The sequence below is a fragment of the Cyprinus carpio genome, chromosome A7 (assembly GCF_018340385.1).
Source record: "Cyprinus carpio isolate SPL01 chromosome A7, ASM1834038v1, whole genome shotgun sequence".
Taxonomy (NCBI): Eukaryota; Metazoa; Chordata; class Actinopteri; order Cypriniformes; family Cyprinidae; genus Cyprinus; species Cyprinus carpio.
In genome coordinates this window covers 37,558,737-37,570,934 of record NC_056578.1, presented here as the reverse complement: position 1 = coordinate 37,570,934, position 12,198 = coordinate 37,558,737, and the positions used below count along the sequence as shown (strand labels likewise).

General features: G+C 37.3%; 1 protein-coding gene across 1 annotated transcript; it reads right to left on the bottom strand.

Moving 5' to 3' along the window:
* Positions 1–8,518: 8,518 nt before the first annotated feature.
* LOC109093777 (ras association domain-containing protein 10-like) lies at positions 8,519–11,807 on the bottom strand. Its single transcript, XM_042761053.1, has one exon. The coding sequence runs from the start codon at positions 11,483–11,485 to the stop codon at positions 10,121–10,123; it is 1,365 nt and encodes a 454-aa protein (XP_042616987.1). The 5' UTR covers positions 11,486–11,807; the 3' UTR covers positions 8,519–10,120.
* Positions 11,808–12,198: the final 391 nt, after the last annotated feature.

Below are 12,198 nucleotides of genomic sequence, written 5' to 3'. Positions count from 1 at the left end.
TTCCATACAAAAGGTAAGGTAAAAAGGTAATCTCAGCTATCATCTCTGCTGATCCAGTATGGCTGGCACATTTATTAGTTTTTATGCCCTGGTTGCCTTTAGAAATATCAATCAAGAAAGGAGATTCACTCCGTGTGTGGGTGTTTGAAGAGAAATATGGCCACTTTAGCTCGCAGGTTTGAAATTGAATCCCATGTTTTAAAAGGGGGAATCCATTTAGCCATTATATTTCTGACTGCTATTTCTCTGAAGTACTGCCAGAATTCCCATTCCTAGTCACTTCTGTATGTCGGAACAACAGAAGTACGCTTCGAGGTGACATACATGGACATTCCATCCATACAGCCTGAAGAAAGCTATAAATGAGATACACAGTGTTATGAAAACACGACAATCTGTGCTGCTGTAAGCTGAACTAATTCAGAAACACTCAGAGCTCTTACAGCAAATGGTGCAAGTGAAGAGATATGTCAACAAGAACACATTTAATAGTCATTGTTGAAGGCTTAGTACACTCAGGAAAAGAGACAGAGTTCATTAACGTGCAGTTCAAGTTGTCACAATGTCATTTATTGACACTAATTACCATTTTGTATAATATTAGTATATTAATTAATGCAAAAAAAGTATAGTACTACCACTACCACTAATAATAATAATAATTTACAATTAATGGAATTAATTTGACATTGGACTCAAATCCTGTAAACATACAATGCCTTGTTACTGACATTTAGTCCTTGTGACAACTTTCCCATGTGGCTTAAACCAAAAGGTGAAATTATGTGTCTCTAGAGATTTAAATTTTTTTGCATAAAACCCATGACATGGACTATAATCATGCAGAGACAGGTACACATTAAATAAACATGATTCATGGTTTACTACCATTGTACTCGGTGACTGAGATAAGTACTGCTACAATTTCACTCAAGTTTTACAGCACAGGAAACTAACAAGGCATAAGCTAATGAATGTTGGATAACATCCCTTACGAAAAAGAAGTTTATTCAAGTGTGCTATTAGTATACTTATTTTAAACTAAAAAAAAGGAAAGTATACTTTTAGTTTACTTTTTATGTACTTCTCAGAAATGGGCTTTATGTACTTCTAATATATATACTTATAATGACAATTAAGTATACTTGACTTATACTTACAAAAAGTCAAAATATACTTGAACTTTACTTAAGTATACTTAATAAAATAAACTTGAAGTATACTACTTTTTGGTAAGGGATTGCATTTGGAACGGTAATCATTTCGACTGTGCACCCACCCAAGTGGTCTGATCACAAAACTGGAACCTAACATGGACATCTGCAGTAGAAAAGGTAGAAACAACGTAAGAGCAATTGTGAGGGTGAAGACCACTAACTTCGTTAGAGACCCCTGAATGATCTATGTTAGCATTTGGTTCAGTGAAGCATGACTGACATGCTTGGTTGTGCAGCCTTTGTTCTAAATCAATTTAAGGTGGCTCAGTGGCTTTCAGCTGGGGGTGACCAAATTAGCTGCCTGAGACACATTAGCAGAACACAGTATTTTCTTTCAACAAAGAATATTAGAGAGCCATGTCCTGACTGTGACCAAAAAAAAAAAAAGGGAGTTGGGGATGGAGGAGGGTATTTTGGTCCTGAGCAAGCAATAAAGCTGCTGAATAATACTGAATAGACCTAAATGCCGTGATAGGTGTCATATTCCTTTAGGTAGATGTGAATCAGCTTTTGCTTTTTACATTTTCTAAAATAAATGTTCAGGCTCAGGTTGTACTTAGAAAATGATAGTTTTACAGATACGTCCCAGCAATCAATTATGTACTAAGACATCTTTTGTTAACATTTTTGATAACATTCCAGTTAGATTATGAGCATGTTCTCTGAACATTCAAAATGTCAATTTTTTTTAAATGGTAAGTATCATCAAATTGGTTCCACAGGTCATGTAAACTATTTATTTTTTTTGTTAAGTTTTTTAACTTGACTTACTAAATTTTTATATAACTTAAGATGTGATTCTAAAAAAATTACACTCTATTAATGTTAATGGTCATGGGAAAAATTTGAGAGAACCTTCCCAGAATATTAGCAAAAGTTCGGAGAATGTTCCCATGATTATGCACGTGATATGATCTATCATCATGTCCAGAGTAGGACTGGTATGATAAGCTACACACCAAAGTTTAATACTAAGTGTAAGGAGTGTTTCAGGATGAGAAATGACAGTGGGTGTGGTGTCAGGCCTGGGTGAGGCTTTTTATTAAACATAAAATGCCCAAAAAAGTGTTCATGGGGATACAAGTGTCCAAAAGAACAGGGTGTCTGGTGTCATCACCGTGATGTGAAATTGTGAATGCAAGGAGTGTTGAGAGGATTCAGACCAGGTAAAAGAGGGCAAGGTCCTGGTGGCTGCACAAGCTTCAGTCTGGGGTCGGTGGTGTGGTGTCTTATTTGTAGTGGTTGTGCTTCTCTGGGACTGTGGCATATGAGGGGCAGCTCGTCAATTCCAGCCTAAAGGTGTGCTGCAGAGGGCTACAGGTCTGCCAACTTGCGGATTGGCCCATTATGGATCTAAGAGGACATCAGCATTCATGCACGTGGGAAAGAAACCAGTCTCTTGAGGAGAGGCATACTCAGGGGCGGACTTACCCATTAGGCAAAGATAGGCGACCGCCTTGGGCCCTCAAAAACCAAGGGCCCCCCTAAAATGCTTTTCATATAGGAGATGCGCATTGAGTGCTGACACGCGAATGGTTGCTGTTTACGGTGTTTATTACCATGATAACTGTCCAAGTCAGTTGCGCCTGCAGGTGTACGGCTGTATGCACTGTGTGTACCATGAGCACTCAGACTGACCTGAGTTTTGCCCCGCAAACATTTCAGTAGTTATTATAGGCCTGTGTGTCCCGTATTTCTGTCGACTGAACCAGCCATTCCATTAATTATGAATTTATCAGTCTTTTGCATGCCAAAGTCAATTTTTTCATAGAAATATTAAGCCAAATAGAATATACACACTTTCATGAGATCGGGTTAGCCTACAACAATTCATTTGTAGGCTATTTTACAAATGGGAATACAATGAATGACAATGTTTACATTCAAGCTAACCGTAAAATTTATAGTGAAAAGTACTTTAAAAGCATCTGGAATGCAATAAAGTAATTTTTAAAACTGTTTTTAAAGCATTTGCTGCATGGGTAAAAAAAAATGAAATAAAAAGAAATAGACTAATGTATTCAGAACAGAGCAACATAAAAGTCAGAAAAAGCAGCTATACAATTATAGGACAAAGTTTTAAATATATGCCATTACAATTTTTGTCTTATTTTTTAATTGTAGGGAATTATAAAATAAAACATAAATTATAATCGGGCCTATTTTAGGCTTTTCCTTATTTTTATATTTTAGATAATAATCCATCAATTATGGTGATGAAAAAAATGACTTGCCATCTCCTGGATGTGCTGAAATGCACAGATTACATAATTAAAGAGTTTCTATTTTTGATTTTAATTATTTAGGTTAACTAGGTTAAACATTTAAACTAACATTGTAATATGCTTGTACTGTTTTATATCTATAGATTTTATTTTAGGTCGTGATGATTTGAAGGCTAAATTGATCAAACATATAGGCTATGATCAATTCACTGTCTGCTGCTGACCGTTACTTTAAAAAAAAAAAACTAAAAAAAAAAAATAATAACAATAGCTGAAACAGTAGTATAAGCTTTTTTTGGGAAAAGGGGAAAAAGACGGGCTAGGGCCTATTTGAGCCCCGTGCAGGGCTAAAATCCACTTCATCCAACGCTGTTTTGTTCTTATCTGTGAGCATGCTCTTGATATATGTATTTTACCACTTTTTTTTTAGTTTAAAACATGTGACACATTGGTTCTGCTCTCACTGATCACGTGGTCCCCCCTACAACATGAAAGAAAGCTATTATAACATGTACATGAAAAATGTTGAAACATTGGACACAACTATGGGGAACCATTGTGCAGCAACAAGCATCACAACAAAAAAGGAACCTCAAGGTTGATCTAAGAAAATGTGTCCAAATGTATAGGGCCCCATTCCTATATTTTGCCCGGGGCCCCCAATTCACTAAATCTGCGCCTGGGCATGCTCTCCATAAACAGCAAGGGTGAGGAGTTCTAACTCTTGCACTGGGCCAGAGCAGGTACAGAGAATCATGGTTTTAATTGACAGCCTCAACAAAACCACAGGGTAATGATAATATAAGAAACATCACCTCCCCCTAGTGTGGTCAGGAGGCCTTCTCCTTTGATTCTCCATCCAAGTTTACGTTTTTATGAATATCTATGAGCAAACATCCTACAAACATCCATGTCATAAGCTGGTGCCCAACTGCACTGTCTAAGCTCTGCGTTTGCCCGCATTCTCCACCACTGTGGTGGACTGAGTAACAGCAGTCACAGTGGGTGTGGCATCAATCCTTCCCTGCTCCCCTCTTGGACCTACGAGGACACCACCATGCATGCATGGGAGAAAGAGACCAGTCTCTCAATGAGAGGTGTGCTCAGCATTTAACAGTGACTGTGACAAGGCTTTATTCACTTCAGGTGTGCCTCATCACACATTGTCAGTTCTGTTTGTTACTGCGCCCCTCCTCTCTCACACCTGCTACCATTGGGAACCTGGCGAAGGGGATGATCCAAGGGACTCATGTCACAGGAGTTTGTTCTAACCCCAAGTACAGAATGAGCAATATAGCAACAGTGATGCTTGCCATAGCAAACACCACTAATGAGGGTGCTGTGGGTTAGAGTATAATTTAAGGAGATGATAAAGCACAGCCACATTAATTAATCTCAAGGAAAGGAGTGATGATAAATTAGTAATTTCTCATTACATTTCTGCTTCGTCATGAGGTTCTTATTCCTTGACAAGACAGAACTTGTCGTTTAGCTCGGCATCAGTGGAGATACTGCATACTGCACAATGGGAGTAAAAACTAATCGCAAACAGTCTTATCTCTGCCTCATCGGCCAAGAAAATAAGGGTCTGGCGGTTTCATTTGAGCAGCACGTCATATGTATCTCAACATTCATAATCATCCATTATGATTTGTTTACCTAATGTGCATGGAGATCTCACTGAGTGGAACCAGGTATGCAGCAGGCTCACAGTTAGTGTGTTTGTGTAAGAGTGTGTGTGTGTGTGTGTGTGTGTGTGTGTGTATAGTGACCACAGCTGGCCCCCACTCTCCTCTTCCGCTCCACTTCCTCCGACTCATCCATACAATACGGCCCACCTCAAATACCCTCCCCACACACACACACACAAACACACACACACTCCAACTACAGCTGTCCTGCAGAGAGAAGGCCACAAGGCACAATGAATGACAGCTTGACCTGCCGTCTCCTCTACCTTTACAGCCTGACCCACGAAATTTCATTTGAATGCTGCTCTCCCCTTCACGGCTCGTCATTAATAACAATTCACATAGAGGAATGCTGGGTAATTGAGCGAGAGTGTTTGCATATGCCAATTTTACAAATAACTGTGTAAAAGATTCATCAATTCAGTATTGCCTGCATGCTAGTGTTTCCTGAACTGATGTTCACCATCACCACTGCTGTAGTGACATCAAAAGAAATAATTTAATTTATATTTTTAGTTGTGAGAATTGAATGTGATGAGATAAAAAAGAGCTGAAGTCTAAATCGAATGTGATGAGAAAGAAAGAAAGACATCACATTATCTTTGCTGGCACAGAAAGCATGACCGCTATGTCTGATTTGCAAACTAATGAGTCTTCATGTTCCTTTAAATGAGTCATCAGATTGAATCAGTCAAACAAATCCTTCACTGAATGAATCATTGAATCTGTCTAGCTAGTTACTGAATTAACTTCTGACTCATTTGAGCATGAACTGAAAGTATTGTCATTTCAGTTATGTCTGCCTCAAAATAAAATGAGACGTGTTTTGACTGGTTGTTCATATAAGAATGTGTAGTTGTAAGAAACACATTTTTTTTGTTTGTTTTTAACCTCTTAAGACCAGACCCTGTGGCCTCATATGAGGACAATATATGTTTGTGAATTTCTCTGAGACTCTACATGCCACAGTCTTAAGTCTGGATGTCCTGTACAGAGCACATGCAGGGCATTTCAGAGATACCAAATGATTGGATGTTTCACTATGACCACTCTCTCTCCTTGGTCATCAAAAATGTCTGAAATTAATTTTGTGACACTCTTATGGAAATATGATAATATTTTGTAATTATTATTTAAATCTGTAAAAAAAAAAAAAAATTCTGTGTCATAAATCAACATCTCAGGAAAATGTTATGGGGTTTTAAATCAAAATATGACTTTCTGTTATGAAACAGGACGTTGATTTCATACAGTGCATGTCCTCATATAAGGACACCGGGAAACTATTCTATGAAATAGTATATATTATTATGAAAATCTTGTAAATTATTACTCCCATTATTACACTTCTTTTTTCATTACATGTTGCCCCAAAAACATATTAATATGCAAATTAGATTTGGTTTATAGATACATTGTATATAATGAGAAAACCCGTTTATGGTCATTTTTACACACATTTTGCAGAAAGAAAAATGGTATATTGAATCTTTCTGTTATAACATAGTCGAGTATCATCTTTATAAAAATTCTGGTAAAAAAAAAATTTTTTTCCTAAAACTTTTTTCTTCGGTCTTAAGAGTTTTGAGATTAATGTTATTTTAAATTAAAAGAAAATATAAACCCAAAAATTAATCACTAACATTAAAATGTTACAAAAATGATCAATTAAGGGGGAGCACTTCAGTAAGAGTAAAGTTAAAATTTCTGGCTCAGATCATTTTTAAAATTAATTTGATGATAAATATTTGTGTTTATGTCTTTTGTAAAAGTTTGAAAATTTATTGAGATCTCTTCTTAAACTGTGAAACTGGTGAGACCAGTAAGATTACTGGGCTCTTTTTCTCTGGATTTTAAATTAAAGAAATATACAATTAAAAAAAATAGCACATGAGACACAACAGATATTAAAGAGATCACCTTTGTGATTTCTCTTTCCTACAGGTCCCAGCATTTAGCACTTTAAGGGTGTAAATGTGCAAGTGATGATGTTCTTGCTCTCTCACTCACACCACCATTCCTTTCCACTTCATTACACTCACACAACCTGTGTGGGCATCTTTAAATCTTGCACCCCTTATTTAAGATGTGTAAATACTCTAGTGTCCTCTGAAAGCAAGATTACTCAAAGTTGAAAAGAGCAGAAAAACAATCTTTGATTTAACACCTATGATTCATCAGATGATTAGCAAAGTGGAATGTAACAACAATGAACACAAACACAAAAACAAACAAACTCTTCAGAAAACATGTGTGTGTGTGTGTGTGTGTGTGTGTGTGTGTGTGTGTGTGTGTGTGTGTGTGTGTGTGTGTGTGTGTGTGTGTGTGTGTGTGTGTGTGTGTGTGTGTGTGTTTCTTATATAAAGCTGTGTTTCAATACAATCTGACTGAATATAAATTTTGTGGGGAGAAGCATAGACCCTTGAGCACAGACCTACTGTATGTACCATAGGTACTATATGTACATTTTTGGTATTAAAAGGCACCCTTTAGTGGCACATAAGGTACAAAGGTATGCCTTCTGAAAGATCACTGTCCCCGTGACAGCGTTCGTACTGTTTTTTTTTTTTTTTTTTTTTTTTTTTTTTTTTTTTCTGAGAGTGTACATAAGTATTGCACAATTTGTCAGCAAAACTTAGCAGTGACAAATGTTTAGCTGGCACAAACACTATGTAATTATGTCAACTGTAATAGAGTAATTAAAGTGTTTTGTGAAATTGGAATGTACTGTTTATATGGGAAACTGATGCTAGTCACACTTTTTACTCCAGTAAACATTTATTTCTGAAAGTCAGTTTTTTTGTATAGGCACAGTCTAAAAGTTCTGACTACAAAAAGCCATTTGACATTTTGTCCTACACATGACACAATATTTATATTCACAATAGTCACAAAAACTTGTTTGTAAATACTTCCGCGGCAGTTACACTGACAATACAATTTTCTTTAGTTATGTCACCAAGCAGATTTACTACAACCTAATCGTATTGCATAAAGGTGAAGCACAAAGGCCTCCAGCAACACACAGTGAATGAATGTGCCCTCAGGTTTATGTTTCAGGGAGAAAACCACTGGTACTTGAAGCTGCGGGAACACAGAACTGGTTGAGCAGTGTGTGCTCAAGTGTATGTTGGCATGACATGTTTCTACCCTCACGCACCACAGGTCGAATCAACATTTAACATTTAAATTGACACTATTACAAATTGCACTTCTTTCAGAGGTACCTAAGTGTTAAAAGATTTCATTGTTTATATTTCAGGATTCTTTGATGAATAAAAAGTTCAAAAGAACAGCATTTATTCAAATTAGAAATCTTTTGTTATATATATATATATATATATATATATATATATATATACACACACACACACACACACACACACACATACACTACCATTCAAAAATTTGTGGTCGGTAGTTTTTTTTTTCTTTCTTTTTTAATTGCTTATTGTTTTGTGAGACGATGATGTGTTTCAAAAAACAATAAATGAAGCATTCCTCCGTATTTTAGATTATATGACAACATTTTTTATGATAGAGTCTCATATTACACATATGTTACACCTGTTCAATTCTAAGTACATTGATTCTCTATTAAAAACAGTATAATAATAATAATAATAATAATAACAGTAAATTCTGTAACATTAAGCTCTTCAGATCACCACTTGCTAAGGTTTACTGAAAAAAGGTCTCTTGCAGTCATTCAAATTTGTTTACCCAGATACATAACTATACTGTACCTTTCTTGGGCTTAAGCAATACCATAATGCAACTTAAAGCTGAAGTGTGCTTCATTAATGTTAAAATTCTGTCAAGTAAATCTATAATACTTTTATGTTAATAAATTATCTGTTATTATCCATTCACCCAATCATCTCAAAAAGGCTATTGTTTGGCTGGCCACCATTTCCCCAGAAGTGTATAATGTAATTTCAAACTGGCCATCAATTCTGCTCATGGGTTCTGCAATCAGGTTTTTTTAGCCAATCACTTGAGGAGTAAGCACCATGTGACTAAGCACTCTGGAGCTCGATGAAAATGTCACGACAATGCAGATTGGCAACAGACAAAGCCATTTTTATTTCATGCTCATTTCATGATTTTGCACGGCCAAAACATCTATTAAAATATGATTAAATATTTGGAAAAAATCAGTCTGAAAACATTTAGATTATTTCAAAAAATTCATTTGATGATGCACAGAAATCACACACTCAGCTTTAAACAGCTAATCGTTATCCATAAACCATAATGTAATGTAAAATTGATCTGTAAAGCACAGCCTTCGTAATGTTGGAGTGCCTCCATCATACTGCCTCATGCAGAAAAATCCAACCACAGAGATTTCAATCCTGCATGATTTTTTTTTCTCAAAATATCAGTGCTATAACCACAAATACATGTATGAAGTTAACACTGATTCTTGGAAGCTTATTTCTGTCACAATTCTGGCTTCCTCACAATTGAGTTTACATCTCTTTGACTTTTTTGCTTAGAATTCTGAATTTGCATTTCAAAATTCTATTTTTTTTTTCAACATGAAAAAAACGGTAATTGTGACTTTTTATATTCAAATTAGTTTCAAAGTTGATCAAAGTTTACATCCTGCAATTCTGACTTTTATCTCAGTTTACTGTACATCTCAAAATTCAGTTTTTTGTTTCCGCCAGACTTTTTTGTTGCAATTTTTATTTTTTTATTCAGTTGCAGAAATAAGCTACTGTATATTCTTATAGACATCAACATGAAAAAAAAGAAATGACTAAGAATGCTCAACAAGTGCATAGTTATGTTCTTAATGTGATTTGATAATGTAATTCATTTTGATTTGCAGCAAAGTACCATTCTACATTCCCAGCACTCCTGTTCGCTTCCGCTTTATGCTTGTTTACTGTATGCAAATGTAAAATTTGTTATATTAAGAGTTACATTGTTCATTTCAACTATCCAGCAACAGATAATATTAGGCTGTGTTTTTTTTTTACACTAAAGATTCGCAGATGGGTGTGATATCTGAGTCTTGACTATGCATTGAGCTGAGTCCTGTATCTGAGTCGTCATCATTCACGTCACATGTTTTTGAAAGCCCTCTTGCCTGCTCCACCCACACACTGTCCCCCTGGAGCGGCATCAATCTGTCTGTTTCTATTGTGTTTTCCTCTTTCAGCTCAGCATCGGCCTCACCGTCCTCCTCAAAATCCACAGAGTTGACTTTCTCCATTAAATCCCTCAGTTCTTTCTCTTTCGCTCCCCATATCTCCTGGGTCAAGTCCAAATCATTCCTTATGGCCTCCAAATCAGTGTTCAGCCGCAGACCGATGTACAAACTGGTGTCAAGTTGGGTTCTGATCCTCTCTTCTTCCAGAAGCAACTCGTTGTCAGACGACACATCCACCGCTGAAGGTCCATCATCTTTTTCTCGAGTTGTGACTCTGAGAGACGTCTCGCCAGAAGTGGTTTCAGACTCTTTATTCGCGAGTTCCTCGTGTCTTCTTTTCATCCACCTCTGGTTGAGTTCCTCTTGAATCTCAGTTGTAATGCTCTCCATGAGGGCCTCGTGTTTAGACAGTTCTTCCTGCAGTTTGATGACCTCCTCGCATCTCTGAACATATTCCTCAAACTGGGCGAGATCTGCTTCTGGGCTCGTTTTGTCCCCCTCACTAACTTTATCAGGGTTGGCGTCCACTAAATACGTATCCTGGACGTAGTTGATCCCATGCATCTTCATTCTATCAAAATGAACTTTGGCCTCATACCTTTCTATTTCCCTGTCGAGCTCTTTTATCCTCTCAATCTGCTGGCGGATGGTGTGATCTTGAGAAACGACCAGGTGCACAAGGGTCTCCATCTTCTCCATGGATGAGGAATCTTTAGGCGCAGCCTGCGCCCTTTTCTTATTGATTTTATCCAACTTTCTGAACGCTTTCCTGACTATCCGTCTCTGTTTCTCCTGTGACAGAGCCATGGTCACTCTGGCGGTCCCCTTGTAGACACACGGGCTCTCTTTGCTGAGAACGACGCGCGCCTCTGCGCTCCGCGGCCCGTTGCTGGGTAAAGACGCCTCGTTTTTCACCAACACGAACCGGACGTTTTCTTGTTCCTCTCCCCACGCGCTCCACAGTCGCAATATCTTGGTTTTGTTTGGTAAAATCCGTTCAAATCCTCTCCATTTTTCCACGATGCAGTAGGACTGAGGAGAGCCCGAGAGGGACACGCGCTGCTCCAGGTTCTGCTCCCCCAGTAACACCCGGATCACATCCGCGCAGCTCGTGCGCTTCGACAAGCCCGAGACGAGCTTCTCCTCGCGACAAACCCACACTGAAATTTTATTCTCCTCTGCCTCCATCTCTCAGAGCGATAGTCACTGTCCCGGCAAGTCTCTAAAAGTTTCCCGGTGCAGGAAATTATTCAGGTGACGTGAAAACTATTATAAAAATAGAAATATTCTATTAAATCTTAAGGGTTAATCCTCAGTAATGAAACAATAAAACAGTCGGAATGCTGTTGATTCGGCCCGTAAAAGAATCAAGGAGTTCGTCATAGTCCAGTGTTGGCAGGTTTGGCAGTCCTCATGTGTTTCTCTGTCTCTGTAAGTGAATGAGCGCAGACGGGACAGCGCTGCTGCTGCGGGTGCACTACACTGATCATGTGACCTACAACGCCGCCACATTCCTATATATCACAACTTATATGATGTTCCTACCTCTTGTGTGCACTTGCATTTTGATTAGATCAAATACAATACAATAAAAATATCTCTATTTAAAGTGTTTAATAAATAATAAAAAAATGTAAAAAAGTCAAACAAACAAAACTGCTCTGATGTTGTTTTGGTTGTTTACACACACACACACACACACACACACACACACACACACACACACACACACACACAACAAAAAAAAAAAAAAAAAACAACAAAAAACACATCCATCCATCCATCCATGAAAACATACAACAAAAAAAAAATGAATTCTTGACATACAGAAATTAATCTCACATGATAATATTAATTTATTACATACATAATATTGTCTTTTACAAAATTTCAAATTTTTA

Excerpts from the sequence above, each read along its gene's own strand:
- LOC109093777 (XM_042761053.1), bottom strand. The coding sequence starts at position 11,485 with ATGGAGGCAGAGGAGAATAAAATTTCAGTGTGGGTTTGTCGCGAGGAG.